Source organism: Oncorhynchus keta, chromosome 8 (genome assembly GCF_023373465.1).
Source record: "Oncorhynchus keta strain PuntledgeMale-10-30-2019 chromosome 8, Oket_V2, whole genome shotgun sequence".
Lineage (NCBI taxonomy): Eukaryota > Metazoa > Chordata > Actinopteri > Salmoniformes > Salmonidae > Oncorhynchus > Oncorhynchus keta.
Window position 1 is genome coordinate 16,289,386 of NC_068428.1, and position 17,288 is coordinate 16,306,673.

The 17,288-nt window shown below is 42.0% G+C and overlaps 1 protein-coding gene across 4 annotated transcripts in view; it reads right to left on the minus strand.

Moving 5' to 3' along the window:
* Positions 1–3,831: 3,831 nt before the first annotated feature.
* slc35f1 (solute carrier family 35 member F1) overlaps positions 3,832–17,288 on the minus strand; it is a 118,860-nt gene continuing 105,403 nt past the window's right edge. For all 4 annotated transcript variants that reach the window (XM_035774835.2, XM_052523539.1, XM_035774836.2 and 1 more), the window contains exon 8: positions 3,832–5,879. In XM_035774835.2, the coding sequence (XP_035630728.1) occupies positions 5,655–5,879 (225 nt within the window). In that variant the 3' untranslated portion in view covers positions 3,832–5,654. The remainder of the gene's footprint in view (positions 5,880–17,288) is intronic.

Consider the following 17,288-nt stretch of genomic DNA (forward strand, 5'->3'; position numbering starts at 1 on the left):
AAAGTGGTTCAATGTGGTTGAGGTCAGGGCTCTGTGCAGGCCAGTGAAGTTCTTCCACTCCAATCTCGACAAACCATTTCTGTATGGACCTTGCTCTGTGCATGGGACCATTGTCATGCTGAAACAGGAAAGGGCCTTTCCCAAACTGTTGCCACAAAGTTGGAAGCACAGAATCGTCTATAATGTCACTGTATGCTGTAGCTTTAAGATTTCCTATCACTGGAACAAAGGGGTCTTGCCCGTATCATGAAAAACAGCCCCAGATCATTATTCCTCCTCCACCAAACTTCATAATTGACACTATGGTAGCGTTCTCCTGGCATTCGCTAAACCCAGATTCGTCCGTCGGACTACCATGAAGCGTGATTCGTCCCTCCACAGAATGAGCTTCAATGGCGGCAAGCTTTACACCACTCCAGCCGACGCTTGGAATTGTGTATGGTGTGCGGCTACTTAGGCTTGTGTGCGGCTGATCGGCCATGGAAACCCAATTCATTAAGCTCCCAAAGAACAGTTCTTGTGCTGACGTTGCTTCCACAGGCAGTTTGGAACTCGGTAGTGAGTGTTGCAACCGAGGACAGACGATGTTTAAGCTCTACACATCTCAGCACTCGGCGGTCCTGTTCTGTGAGCTTGTGTGGCCTACCACTTCGTGGCTGAGCCATTGTTGCCACTAGACGTTTCCACTTCACAATAACAGGACTTACAGTTGACCAGGGAAGCTCTAGCAGGGCAGAAATTTTACGAACTGATGTGTTGGAAAGGTGACATCCTATGACAGTGCCACGTTGAAAGTCACTGAGCTCATCAGTAAGGCCATTCTCCTGGAAATGTTTGTCTATGGAGATTGCATGGCTGTGTGCTCGATTTAATACAGCTGTAAGCAATGGGTGAGGCTGAAATAGCCGAATCCACTAATTTGAAGGGGTGTCCACATACTTTTGTATATACACTACCTTTCAAAAGTTTAGGGTCACTTAGAAATGTCCTTCTTTTTGAAAGAAAAGCACTTTTTTGTCCATTAAAATAACATAAAATGTATCAGAAATACAGTGTAGACACTGTTAATATTGTAAATGACTATTGTAGCTGGAAACGGCTGACTTTTATCAGCAACCATCACTCCTGTGTTCCAATGGCACGTTGTGTTAGCTAATCCAAGTTTATCATTTTAAAAGACTAATTGATCATTAGAAAACCCTTTTGCAATTATGTTAGTACAGCTGAAAACTGATTAAAGAAGCAATACAACTGGCCTTCTTTAGACAAGTTGAGTATCTGGAGCATCAGCAGAGTCACCTCTTCACTGTTGACGTTGAGACTGGTATTTTGCGGGTACTATTTAATGAAGCTTCCAGTTGAGGACTTGTGAGGCATCTGTTTCTCAAACTAGACACTCTAGTGTACTTGTCCTCTTACTCAGTTGTGCACCGGGGCTTCCCACTCCTCTTTCTATTCTGGTTAGTGCCAGTTTGCGCTGTACTGTGAAGGGAGTAGTACAGTGCCTTGCGAAAGTATTCGGCCCCCTTGAACTTTGCGACCTTTTGCCACATTTCAGGCTTCAAACATAAAGATATAAAACTGTATTTTTTTTGTGAAGAATCAACAACAAGTGGGACACAATCATGAAGTGGAACGACATTTATTGGATATTTCAAACTTTTTTAACAAATTAATAATCGGAAAAATTGGGCGTGCAAAATTATTCAGCCCCTTTACTTTCAGTGCAGCAAACTCTCTCCAGAAGTTCAGTGAGGATCTCTGAATGATCCAATGTTGACCTAAATGACTAATGATGATAAATACAATCCACCTGTGTGTAACCAAGTCTCCGTATAAATGCACCTGCACTGTGATAGTCTCAGAGGTCCGTTAAAAGAGCAGAGAGCATCATGAAGAACAAGGAACACACCAGGCAGGTCCGAGATACTGTTGTGAAGAGCCGGATTTGGATACAAAAAGATTTCCCAAGCTTTAAACATCCCAAGGAGCACTGTGCAAGCGATAATATTGAAATGGAAGGAGTATCAGACCACTGCAAATCTACCAGGACCTGGCCGTCCCTCTAAACTTTCAGCTCATACAAGGAGAAGACTGATCAGAGATGCAGCCAAGAAACCCATGATCACTCTGGATGAACTGCAGAGATCTACAGCTGAGGTGGAAGACTCTGTCCATAGGACACCAATCAGTTGTATGTTGCACAAATCTGGCCTTTATGGAAGAGTGGCAAGAAGAAAGCCATTTCTTAAAGATATCCATAAAAAGTGTCGTTTAAAGTTGTCCACAAGCCACCTGGGAGACACACCAAACATGTGGAAGAAGGTACTCTGGTCAGATGAAACCAAAATTGAACTTTTTGGCAACAATGCAAAACGTTATGTTTGGCGTAAAAGCAACACAGCTCATCACCCTGAACACATACCATCCCCACTGTCAAACATGGTGGTGGCAGCATCATGGTTTGGGCCTGCTTTTCTTCAGCAGGGACAGGGAAGATGGTTAAAATTGATGGGAAGATGGATGGAGCCAAATACAGGACCATTCTGGAAGAAAACCTGATGGAGTCTGCAAAAGACCTGAGACTGGGACGGAGATTTGTCTTCCAACAAGACAATGATCCAAAACATAAAGCAAAATCTACAATGGAATGGTTCAAAAATAAACATATCCAGGTGTTAGAATGGCCAAGTCAAAGTCCCGACCTGAATCCAATCGAGAATCTGTGGAAAGAACTGAAAACTTCTGTTCACAAATGCTCTCCATCCAACCTCACTGAGCTCAAGCTGTTTTGCAAGGAGGAATGGGAAAAAATGTCAGTCTCTCGATGTGCAAAGCTGATAGACACCCCAAGCGACTTACAGCTGTAATCGCAGCAAAAGGTGGCGCTACAAAGTATTAACTTAAGGGGGCTGAATAATTTTGCACGCCCAATTTTTCAGTTTTTGATTTGTTAAAAAAGTTTGAAATATCCAATAAATGTCGTTCCACTTCATGATTGTGTCCCACTTGTTGTTGATTCTTCACAAAAAAATACAGTTTTATATCTTTATGTTTGAAGCCTGAAATGTGGCAAAAGGTCGCAAAGTTCAAGGGGGCCGAATACTTTTGCAAGGCACTGTACACAGCGTTGTACGAGATCTTCAGTTTCTTGGCAATTTCTCACATGGAATAGCCTTCATTTCTCAGAACAAGAATAAACTGACGAGTCTCAGAAGAAAGTCTTTGTTTCTGGACATTTTGAGCCTGTAATCGAACCCACAACTGCTGATGCTCCAGATACTCAACTAGTCTAAAGGCCAGTTTTATTGCTTCTTTAATCAAAACAACCGTTTTCAGCTGTGCTAACAATAATTGCAAAAGGGTTATCTAATGATCAATTTGGCTTTTAAAATGATAAACTTGGATGAGCTAACACAACGTGCCATTGGAACACAGGAGTGATGGTTGCTGATAATGGGCCTCTCTATGCCTATGTAGACATTCCATAGAAAATCTGCCGTTTCCAGCTACAATAGTCATTTACAAGATTAATGTCTACGCTGTATTTCTGATCAACTTGATGTTATTTTAATGGACAAAAAAAAGCTTTTCTTTCAAAAACAAGGACATTTTTAAGTGACCCAAAACTTTTGAACAGTAGTATAGTATAGTGTACCAAAAGATGAATAGGCTATTCCAAAAATGCTAACTGAACCGGGCCGATCGAAATCAAGAGCAGCTGTTCAGGGTGTTACCATTTAGCTACATTAGTTAAAACAATTTTCAACCAATTGCCTGGTGATCATCATCATCAGGAGGAAGTTTGTATAAATCACACAGTTCTCTCAATCTCTGTTTGACAAAGTCTTTTATTTGAAAACAATTTACAGTTAATAGACATTACCACAGCCAATCCACCTAGAACATGCAAATATCAAAATGGTAAATGACTGCAGATTTCTCTCTGTTTACATCATATGCCACTGCTATATGAGGACTTAAGTTTCAGTTGAAGGTTTAGGCCTACCCATTGGGTACAATATGTCATCAGTATGTTACTATTTTAATTCATCTAGGTGATTTAAGCAAAGTACAGCCTAAGTACCAACACATCTAAAGAATATTGAAGCCCGTTTAGGCCTTACACAAGACAGCAACCTTTCCTTTAAACTTTTGGCAATGTTAAGGTTGTGACTTGTATTCGAAGTGCAATGCGGTATGCAAAGTAAGAGATCCATGTTTTCCCTCTGATGTTCCATATAAATTGATTTTGGCATTACATCCTGATGCATACTGTATGTGCAGACCCACTTTATCATATCAAGTTTAGGAAAAACCCTATGATTTAAGATATTGCAATCTGGTCCCTATGACCAAATTACATTCTGGCAAAAATGAACGTTACACAATGTTCCAGAATATGATGAAAGCGAACGAGTAACTGCTTCAACATGACCTGCTCTTTCAGTGTTGTAGGTGGGGACCTGCACTCAGTAATGAATTGTGGAGGTGGTTATCTGACCCAGTGATAGCATGTGAATCTGCACAACCACTCTCGCCAATCTTCAGTTGTAAATAGTGTTCCTGTGTGTTTACTTGCCACAAATCTTCACCATGTTTTGAGTGGTGTGATATTTCCGTTTCTCTGCGTTTCAGACCAAGATACTTTTATTTTAAGCAACACATCTGACAGCAAGGGCTCCAATGCACCAACATCAAATAGAATACAAAACAAAGGATAATATTACTTTGAAAGAAATATATTCCAAATCATTCCATTAATGTGCTTTGGATAAAATCCAGCAGGGAATAAAAAGCAAACACAAAATACAATCCAACAGCTGGACAATCAGTAAAACAGAACATCACAATTCTGGAATGACATGTGCATTGTGATCATCACATTATTTTCTCTATCAACTCGAGTTCGGTGTACGTATGAACAATGAAACAAATGTACAATAATCACTTCGCTTCATTAGGAATCCTGATATATTTGTCTTTATGCCCACTGGCCTCGGGAGATAATGTCTCCAACATGGAAAGTTGGATATACGTGTGGTTTAGTAAGTAGTTGTAAGGGCAGACTAAATGTAATGCAGAGAAGCAGTCCACAGTGCTCTAAATAGAGTGTATTCATTTAAATTGAGGGGCCACAGTATCCAATGTCTTCAGACAATTCTGGGCTTACAAGGAAGGGGCCATTTATAAATGTGCAGCTCACACACACAACAGTAATACATTGTAAGGCACTGACTCGTGGTAAGTCTGTGTATTACTTCATCTTATCTCTGAGGGAACAATACAACACTGGAATAAAGTCAATGGGAGAGCTAGACCCACAGCTCAAATTCAAATCTTTAAAATCCAGTAAAGTTCTGTGCTGATGTAAAAAAAAGAAACAAGTCACCATTTACACAAGCCTTTAACACAAAACATTTTTAAACATGTCCAATGCACAGTAAGAGGGAATGTGATGGGGGAACAGTATATTTCTATACATGAAACAAATCCTCAATCTGAAATAGTCACTGCTATCTATTCACAGTTTGTGATCACAGTGTACTTTTGCTAGTTTGCTACATGATTATATCTTTATCATTCAGTGATCATTATCATTCTCTCTGTACAGAATCTGGGAGGCGGTGTAGTGGATGATAATCTCCAGCCCCTCAGGCCACCCTGATGCGAGGCTCCTCCTCTATTTCCTGCCTCAGGCTGGTATAGGTCACCGAAGGTTCCAGGGGCCCCAGAGTGGGCGTGTCCGTAATGGGGTGGCCTGCGTTGCGGAACTGCTTGTAGATGCGCGGGTCCTGGGCCACGTAGGTAGAGGAAGAGGTGTAGAGGACCAGACCCAGCACAATGATGATGAAGGACAGGAGGTAGAGCCCTGAAAACTGGAGCAGACACATACACTCAGTCAACTGAGAAATTGCTTATATTGGTCCTATTTCAGAAGTGTGTACTAATACACATGTCTAAATTGGAGAAAAAATGTTTTTGCATATCCAACTCCCCCTGAGAGTGGGGTCTTGGCCAGGGTCTACCATTATTAACAACAATCTTGAGCAATTAGGGTTAAGTGCCTTGCTCAAGGGCACATTGTGTAGGCTCTGGGATTCAAACTAGAGACATTTCAGTTACTGACCCAACGCTCTAACCGCTAGGCTACCTGCTGCCTCCAACAAACAAACCTAAATAATCTCTGTCTGATAAGATGAACACATTGAGGGCATTGTAATAGCAATGTTTCCAACAGGCTGCCTTGAGGGCTGCTCATGATCTACTGACAGATCTCATGGTACAAAAGCAAAAGGACATATTCCCCCCACATGTACACTGAACAAAAATATAAACGCAACATGTAAAGTGTTGTTCCCATGTTTCATGAGCTGAAATAAAAGATCCCAGAAATGTTCCATATGCACAAAAAGCTTATTTCTCTCAAATTGTGTGCACAAATTTGTTTACTTGCCTGATAATCTATCCACCTGACAGGTGTGGCATATCAAGAAGCTGATTAAATAGCATGATCATTACACAGGTGCACCTTGTGCTGGGGACAATCAAATGTGCAGTTTTGTCACACAACACAATACCACAGATGTCTCATGTTTTGAGGGAGCATATAATTGACATGTTGACTGCAGGAATGTCCACCAGAGCTGTTGCCAGATAATTTAATGTTCATTTCTCTACCATAAGCCCCCTCCAACGTCGTTTTAGAGAATTTGGCAGTACGTCAAACCGGCCTCACAACCGCAGACCTCGTGTATGGTGTTGTGTGGGTGAGCGGGTTGCTGATGTCAACGTTGTGAACAGAGTGCTCCATAGTGGCGGTGGGGTTATGGTATTGGCAGGCATAAGCTACGGACAACAAAAACAATTGCATTTTATCGAGGCCAATTTGAATGCACGGAGATGATGAGATCTTGAGGCCCATTTTCGTAAAATGCATCACTTCATGTTTCAGCATGATAATGCACAGCCCCATGTCGCAAGGATCTGTACACAATTTCTGGAAGCTGAAAATGTCCCAGTTCTTCCATGGCCTGCATACTCACCAGACATGTCACCCATTGAGCATTTTCGGGATGCTCTGGATAGACGTGTACGACAGTGTTCCAGTTCCCGCCAATATCCAGCAATTTCACACACTAATTGAAGAGTGGGACAAAATTCCACAGCCCACAATCAACAGCCTGATCAACTCTATACAAAGGAGATGTGTCACGCTGCATGAGGCAAATGGTGGTCACACCAGATCTGGTTTTCTGACCCACGCCCCTCCTTTTTTTAAGGTATCTGTGACCAACATATCTGTATTCCCAGTCATGTGATATCCATAGATTAGGGCCTAATGAATTTATTTCAATTGATTGATTTCCTTATGACCTGTAACTCAGTCAAATCTTTGCAATTGTTGCATGTTGCGTTTATATTTTTGGTAAGTACAATTGGAGCACTGAGTGATACAGTGATAACTACATTAATGTCTAGAAACTCAAGTTAAGAATGAGGAAAATAATGAAAAGGATTTTCTCAGAGGATGAGGTAATGAGCATTTGAAAGCAGAAAGCCTACTGTCTATTTCTATTCCTGGTGAACATCTATTAAGAGTCACATCCTAGAACCTGCCATGTGACAATCAAAAAAATATCACCTTATTAAAAGACAGGGTGGTAACACCATTCTGCGATTGAGTTGACTTGAACGAGGTCAAAACAACCATATTTCAACCAGCCATGTTTTCCACATTTGAGAGATACACAGCAAAAACGTATTCCTAGACCAGATTGTGGGAGAAAACAAACATGCAGAACGTTTCTTCTGTACTACGTCACATGACTTAGATATTCTGGGATAATCCCTGTTTTGATACATACAAAACCAACCAAGAGGCTGCAGACATGGCTTCGCAGACATGGATTTACGGACATACATGGCTACTGACCCTAATTAGAGGTTGTGATAGGCAGAAAGTGACACTGGAGTTACAAACCGGTCCGTTGTGTTTACACCGCAGTACACAGTGCATACTAAAACAGGCCAAATTCACACAGTGCATCTAAAAATGTCAAGGCCAGAAGCTCCAATGAGAATGTTACATTACACAGTCTGCGTGTCAATGGAGCTTTATGCAATGTATACATCATGCATATTACAACACACATACACTGAGCACACCAAGCATTAGGAACACCTTCCTTATATTGAGTTGCCCCCCAAACAAGTGACATCAATAAGGGATCGTAGCTTTCACCTGGATTCACCTGGTCTCAGTCTATGTCACGGAAATAGCAGGTGTTCTTAATGTTTTGTATATTCAGTGTATGTCAACATGACACATACAAGTGAGCTCCAAAAGTATTGGGGAAGTGACCATTTGTGTTGTTGTTTTGGCTCTATACTCCAGTACTTTGGATTTGAAATGACGAGGTTAAAGTGCAGATTGTCAGCTTTAATTTGAGGGTGTCAAGTTTGTGACTCAAAACATTTGTTGGAATCATTTTTCTGATTCTTATGGTTGTGTTACAGCTTATGTTGTTGCCCAATATAAATGAATGGTAAATAATGTATTGTGTCATTTTGGAGGCACATTTATTGTAAATAACAATAGAATATGTTTCTAAACACTTCTACATTAATGTGGATGCCACCATTACAATAACAGGGAAGGTTAGCATTTTTGGAGGGTATGATATTTGTGCGTCATTACTCACGATTCATTTAGGATTATCAATAACATATTCTATTCTTCTTTACAATAAAAGTGGCTCCATAATGACACAAATTATTTACCATTAATTTCTATCGGGCACAAAATAATCTGAAACACAACCAAAACAAACTGCAAATGCATCCAACAAGTTTGTAGAGTCACAAGCTTGATGTAATCATTGTGTGCTAAGAATATGGGACCAAATACTCAATTTGTATTACTTTAATACATAAGTGAATTTGTCCTAATACTTCTGGTCCCCTATAATGGGGGGACTATGTATGTAACTGTCCCAAAACATTTGGAGCTCTCTGTAGGTCATAGTCTATAGTATAGTGTTCCAACAAGGGTTTGATAGAGTCTAATAAGGCCACTGACTGTTTGATCTGACTGATATATGGAAGGGGGCTGTTGATGTAATCAACTAACAACTCTACTGAAAGTAAATGGGAAATGTTCTGTAATACTGTGACATTGGGTGTTTCTGGTCTAGTCGTCTCCTTGATTACATGCCACTTACTCTGTGGACTGATTCCGTCTATTGCAATGGTTCCCAAATCGGGAGCCTCGTCTGTACAGCAGTACTGCTGGCTCTCTTTTCTCCCTGGTAGGTAATGGATTGATTAGCGATAATGTCGCTGATTGACCAGAAACTCCACTGATCTGTTGTCCCAGGTCGGACTCCGAATCGGTCTCTGATTAGAGATAACCTAGAGTTACAGCTAAGACTGCTGCAGTGCAATAATGAACATTAGCAGGAGGCAACATTATAAATAATGCGTCCCCACCGTAAACATTCTTTGAAAATCATAAGAGGAACCTGCTAACATCAAAATGTAAGACACTAGTTTACAATGCAATGCCTCTGGGATAATTTATGAGTGTGTTTCGATGCAATTTTGGCTCAGTTTTATGTTCAGCTCCAGGGGGTGAATATGGGGCCTTCTTAAACATGCTAAGAGGCTGGGCGTCATGGGAGTAGCAGAAATAACATCTCAAATCCCTCTGGTCATAAAAGCCTTGTTATCACTATCAGTCTTCTGATCTCAAAACAAACAAAGATATGATATATTATTAAACGTCTGTTTAAGATTTACATTCAGACCGCTCAATAGATACAGAGCAGAGATACGGTAGATTCCTTTCCTCTCAGGGCAGCCCCTCAGGATGCCGAAGCACCATGTCTCCAGAGTCTGGGCATTCATTATGCCCAAGTTGGTCCCCCTCTCTGGCCAGCCTGCAGTGGGCAGCAGCCCCTTCCCTGGGTGAACACGATTACCACACCATACAGTGCATCTGAAATGTATTCAGACCCCTTGACTTTTTCCACACTTTGTTACATTACAGCCTTATTCTAAAATTGATTACATTTTTTCCCATCAATCAACATAACAATACCCCATAATGACAAAGTGAAAACATGTTTAAAAATGTTTGTGTATGTATGAAAAATAAAATGCAGAGGCCTCCCGGGTGGCGCAGTGGTCTAGGGCACTGCATGTGCCACCAGAGACTCTGGGTTCGCGCCCAGGCTCTGTCGCAGCCGGCCGCGACCGAGAGGTCCGTGGGGCGATGCACAATTGGCTTAGCGTCGTTAAGTTAGGAAGGGTTTGGCCGGTAGGGATATCCTTGTCTCATTGCCCACTAGCGACTCCTGTGGCGGGCCGGGTGCATTGCACGCTAACCAGGTCGCCAGGTGCACGGTGTTTCCTCCGACACATTGGTGCGGCTGGCTTCCGGTTTGCGCACTGTATTAAGAAGCAGTGCAGGTTGTGTTTTCGGAGGACGCATGGCTTTCGCCCTTCGTCTCTCCCGAGCCCGTACGGGAGTTGTAGTGATGAGGCAACTAACAATTGGATACCACGAAATTGGGGAGATTTTTTTTTAAAAGAGAGAAAAAAAAAGCAAACCTTTACATAAGTACTCAGACCCTTTGCTATGAGACTCGAAACTGAGCTCAGCTGCATCCTGTTGCAATTGATCATCATGAGATGTTTCTACAACTTGATTGGAGTTCACCTGTGGTAAATTCAATTGACTGAACATTATTTGGAAAGGGACACACGTCTATATAAGGTCCCAAAGTTGACAGTGCATGTAAGAGCAAAAAGCAAGCCATGAGCTCGAAGGAATTGTCCGTGGAGCACCGAGACAGGATTGTGTCAAGACACAGATCTGGGGAAGGGTACCAAAACATTTATGCAGCATTGAAGGTCCCCAAGAACACAGTGGTATGCATCATTCTTAAATGGAAGAAGTTTGGAATCACCAAGACTCTTCCTAGAGCTGGCCACCCGGCCAAACTGAGCAATCGGGGGAGAAGGACCTTGGGTCAGGGAGTTGACCAAGAACTCGATGGTCACTCTGACACAGCTCAAGAGTTCCTCTGTGGAGATGGGAGAACATTCCAGAAGGAAAACCATCTCTGCAGAAGGACAACCACCAATCAGGCCTTTATGGTAGTGTGGCCAGACGGAAGCCACTCCTCAGTAAAAGGCACATAACAGCCCGCATGGAGTTTGCCAAAAGGCACCTAAAGGACTACTCTCAGACCATGAGAAACACCATTCTCTTGTCTGATGAAGCCAAGATTGAACTCTTTGGAAACCTGGCACCATCCCTACGGTGAAACATGGTGGTGGCAGCATCATGCTGTGGGGATGTTTTTCAGCGGCAGGGACTGGGAGACTAGTCAGGATCGAGGGAAAGATGAACGGAGCAAAGTACAGAGAGATCCTTCATGAAAACCTGGTTCACCTTCCAGCAGGACAACGACCCGAAGCACACAGCCAAGAGAATGTAGGAGTGGCATCGGGGACAAGTCTCTGAATGTCCTTGAGTGGCCCAGCCAGAGCTCGGACTTGAACCCGATCGGACATCTCTGGAGAGTCCTGAAAATAGATGTGCAGCGACTAATAGATGTGGAAAAGAAAAAGTCAAGGGGTCTGAATACTTTCTGAACGCACCTTACACAATTATACGGCCCCTGGGTGTTGGAGCGAGCAGCGAGAGAGAGAGGTGGAGTGATAAAGAGAGAGATAGAAGCATAGAGTGTGGAAGAGAGAAGCACACACACCACCATTACCATGTGTTCTAAGCTTTTGAGAAATATGGATTAATTAGTAAAGTCCAGGCTTTTATTTAGCCCCTCGATTGCCTTTGGCCTGAGATTGTGTCTAGATGTGCCTTATGCTGCAGCAATATGGAGCAATCCTCTAGAAACCAAACAAACTAGACAAGATAAACAACCAAGGAACAAAACAGATGAATAACATACAATGCATATAATATTGTCTCGGAACAATAACAGCCAAACACAGAATAGAGTAGATATAAAAACATCTTGGCCATACATTTACAGAAACAACACCAAATACATGACGTCACTGTCACAGAAGCAGGCAGAGGGAGTCATCACAAATAACGACATAATTAATCCTTCCCATTTCGTGCCACTGAAATATGAATCATTACCCTGACAACCAGGAATTATCTCTCTCTGGAGGCACACACACACACACACACACACACACACACACACACACACACACACATTTTGCTGCGCAGCAATACTTCGTCTGCAGGGTTTCAATTTAGCATTTGCTAAAGTAAACACTCCTGAGAACAATATCAATGTAGACCACGTGGAACAAATCATACAAATGACTCTGTCAAGACTAGGGCTATGGCAGTGAAGAAATTTCGTCAGCCGGTGATTGGTCTCACGGTAATTGATCGCTCATTAATTAACATAAACATATGTAGCATCTCCTGGCTTCCACACAATACATCCATGTAATGTAGCCTATACTTTCACAATAAATCCATTATTTATTTTAGGCATGTCTAAAGAAGCATGATATGAAGAAAATGTAGTATATTTCAGAAGAACAGAATAGCATACTGAGTTGTCCATATGTTAGGTCCTGATGTGGCTATGCCAAATGGCTGTGGCTACACTAGTTCCTTTAGCAGACAATATTTGTTTATAATTCCGGATAATTCTTTTATATTATTTTATAGTATGAGGAATACAACTTGAACAAAGCTGAATAAAAATAGAAATAAAGTCTCCAAACGATTTGAGGGAGAGCGCACATGCGGATAATCTGTATTGAGCGGTTATCAAAGAAATAGGTACTTCTATATGCTTAATTTAGAGTTATGTAAATTCAATTGTTCTACAAACGTTGGGCTACATGTTTTGACTTTTAATACATTGTAAGGCCGCATGATGAGAATCTAATGATGATTTGGAAAAAGTCGCTTGAAAGGCATGAGCTCTGCTTGGGTTTTTTTGCGCAGGCTGTGCACACTCCAATAGTCTCATTCACAATTTGACAAGCACTTGATAAAGCATCGAATTTCACGCCGGCATTCCCTTTGTGGCCTTACTTACACCCCCCAAAAAAAAGCATTTTGCGGCCCGGAGTGCTGCGTTGTGCCCTTCTCCCTCTGAGCGTGCTGCGCTATCGGAAGCCCTCTCACTCACATGGCTCTCCGTCACGTGATCAGGTCTTTCTCAGGCTACAAATGAAGACAGACACATCCGGGACTCAACTGCGCGCGTCCTTATCCAATTCCGTGGTGCATATTGGAAGAACTGTCAACATTTTACTTTTCGTCAGCCAACAAGATGAGTAGGCCTAACGAACAGCAAAAGCACTAGCCTATGTCAATCTACTATCCCCCATAGTACAAAAGTTGACCTATTCTATTCTGGGCGAGAAATAAATATTCCAAACATAGTCTGGGACAGTTGTTGATGCAATAGATCACAAATTAATACAACCACTAGCATCAAAACACCTTCATATGCAATGTGGTTGACACAACAGGTCAGAACATTTACCTTAAAATGTTGATAAACTATTAGGCTATTTCTTCACATTATACGTGCAGCAATGCACACATTGTAGAAGGCTATACGCGCGAATGTGCCATTAGCGGAAAACACCATTATCAAAAGTGACCGCAAATGCAATTGTGCATGTTATGCTTTTATTATAAAAGGTGCATTTTTATGGTGAAAATGTTCTTGCCCAAACGTGAAACTCACGACCTGCTTATGTATGCCAGTTAGGCGCTACACCCCTTAATTAATGTGCTTAATTTAAAAAAGTTTTTTGTCCAATGTAGTTGTGATATTAACCTTATTAAAACATATGGGCTAAGCTTCATGAGGTGTGCGACTATGATTCTAAAAATTCACAAAAATAAGGCTTTGTTTCTTATGCTGGGCATCATTCACAAGTGATAACATAATTGACAAGTGATATTGTCACTAGGTTTGCACATTTTGGGGAATATTCAGAGATGGAAACTTTCCGTGGATATTAACGGGAATATATGAGAATATATGGGAATTAGCGGGAATACGCAAATTAATATTAATACCTTTAAATGTAGATGTTTTTTGCATTGGAAATATTTACCATATCATATGGATACAGAAACATAAACCTTTTTATACGTAGACATAATTGCAAATTATTAAATCCTTCCAATAGAAATTTTAAAAACGATTTAGTTACGAATTGAACTTTAATTAAATGAGTTGACTCTTCTCATGGGATGATTTCACTGAACAACAAAAGGGAATATTGAATGATCCCCAATGATCCATCGAATCTCCCAAAAACCTTTTCAACATGATAGTCTAGAAACGAAAGCTTTGGTTGTCTTCCTCTCAGGCTTCCATGTCTTCTCCCTGGGCCTCCTCAATGTCCACCTCTTAAACATCAGACTGCGGCCTCATCTTCACTGTCACTTTCCAACCTTGTTGAGGATGGGTCATTGTCAGGCTCAAAAAGCCTAAAATTTGCCCAGATGGCCACCAATTTTTCAACCCTTGTACTGGTCAGCCTGTTGTGTGTTTTGGTGTGTATGTTCCCAAACAAGGACCAGTTGCGCTCTGAGGTGGCTGGTGTTGATGGGATTTGGAGGATGATGGAGGCAACAGGGGAAAGAGCCTCAGATCCACAAAGTCCCTTGCACCAGGTGGCTGATGAGATATGTTGGCACGACTGCCATATTGCATCTCCATCCCAAAGCCCTTGCTTGGAAGTGTACTTCGCCAGACTGCCAAGAACCTTGCCCTCATCCAGGCCAAGGTGGCGAAACACAGTAGTGATGACACCATAGGCCTTGTTGATCTCTGCACCAGACGGTGCTCTTGCCAGCATACTTGAGGTCCAACATGTATGCTGCGGCATGTATGGGCTTCAGGCAGAAGTCTTCACTCTTTTTGATGCATTTCAGAACTGCAGTTTCATCTGCTTGGAGCAACAGTGAAGTGGGCAGGGCAGTACAGATTTCTTCTCTTAAATCTGCAAGCAGAGTCTGAACATCAGACAGGATGGCATTGTCTCCCTCAATCTGTGCAATGGCTACTGTGATAGATTTCAGGAGTTGCAGGCTGCTTACCACTCTCTCCCAAAATACATAATCCGGGAGGATCCTCTTGATGGGGCTGTCCATATCGGCAGACTGTGATATGGCCATTTCTTGGAGAGACTCCTTCCCCTCCAGGAGATTGTCAAACATGATGACAACACCAAAATAATATTTTTCTCACTTTGCTTGGTGAAGTAGATTGCTGCTATAACTTGATGACCCTTCACATACCTAACCATTTCCTTGGCTCTCTTCTAGAGTGTATCCATTGTTTTCAGTGCCATGATGTCCTTGAGGAGCAGATTCAATGCATGAGAAGCACAGCCAAATGGGTGTGATGTGAGGGTAGGACTCCTCCACTTTAGACAAAGCAGTCTTCATGTTCGCAGCATTGTCTGCCATCAGTACAAACATCTTCTTTGGTCCAAGGTCACTGATGACTGCCTTCAGCTCATCTGCAATGTGTCTGTTGTCCCTTGTGTCTGTGCTGTTGTAGAATACTGGTTGAGGTGTGGAGATGATGTAGTTAATTATTCCTTTCCCACGAACATTCAACCACCCATCAGAGATGATTGCAATACAGTCTGATTTTTCTATGATTTGCTTGACCTTCACTTGAGCTCTGTTGAACTCTGCAGCCAGCAAATTAGTAGATAAAGCATGTCTGGTTGGAGGGGTGTATGCTGGGCGAAGAACATTCAGAAATCTCTTCCAATAAACATTGCCTCTGTGCATCAGAGGTGAATCAGTTGCATACACAGCTCAAGCAAGACATTCATCAGCATTTCTCTGACTACGTTCCTCCATTGAGTCCATAAAACTTCTGATTCCAGGAGCTGTTGCTATCAATAAGGTGTCTGATTCATAATTTTCACCTCGAATAGAAGTAGAGGGACCTTTGTCAGAGGTTGCTTGTTGTGAGCGCTGAGGGAACTTTATGCACTTAAATAGCGAATGGAGGATGCTTTTCCTGTGGTTAATTTTCATGCGAGCCAGGTAGGCTATACTCCTGTTGTAAAGAGAAGCAATGTGCTTAATATTAGGAAAGTTGAGAAATGAATATAGTAGGCCTAGCCTATAGAAAGCTGATGGGATCCTCATCTTTTTATTAGCGGCCATCACTCTGTTTTCTCTAGCAGTTGCATAGCCTGTAGAAATGTTGTGCAACATGAGCTCATGGGCTCTCTTGAAGTGTTTGATTAGATTTTCAAACACATTTACATTGATATCAGGGTAATTAGAGGGACAATAGAGTGCTGAGTACCAGGCAGTTAGCACGTTTGGTAGGCTACTAATGACCATCAGCAGCATCAGAGCATAGAGAAGCCTAATTACTGTGACTAAACGGTCATGTGGAATTTGACTGCCTTTGTGACTCTTGACCACCGGTGTGGCGGTAATACGGTCACCGCAACAGCCCCAGTCAAGGCTTTTATTAACACGTGGAGTAACAGGCACAGAGACAGTGCTTTTGCAGGGAGGGAGAATATATGAGAGGAGAAAGCCATAACTGAAAACTGAGAGGAATACATTCTACATATCCACATACTCTAGTTGACATGAACCTAGACACGGCTACAGCCCTGCATACCGTGAAAGAAACTCAGAAGCGAGAGGAAAAGGAGAAAGACTTTCACTGTTCATCATCCAATGTCGTAAAATCTTCGGGGAGAATTCAAATATAGCCGTTTTCATTTAAGCAGATGGTGTGTTATTGTTGGTTGCCCTTTGCCTGTACCTTTCCCTTGTTGCTCTGTTCTGGGATTATGATTTGTGATTTGCACGAGAGTTTAGAGATTAGACTCCCATCAGGCCATGGTCTCCTCCTACCGTGGTCGCAGCAGTTAGAGATAGCATCACATGACACCAGCCACAGCTCATTTGAATGCATCCCAGCTTCGCTATACTGTGAGAACATGAGACATTTAGAGAATATGAATCAAATATGACTGTCTGAGAATAGAGGTAGAGGATCTTGGTTTTCTGCTCCTGCCTCTCCCAGCACTGTTAAACCAAACCATTAGCACTGCAATCTTCATGATTGACGATTTCCACCCAAGGACAAACATGTATTTTTGAAAAGTAATTCCGGACACCACAATCATTTCAACATTGGACAGTATGCTCTCCTGAGAATTGTATTGTCCCATAAAGCACATATTGTGAACCGCTGACACAAGCATTCCAT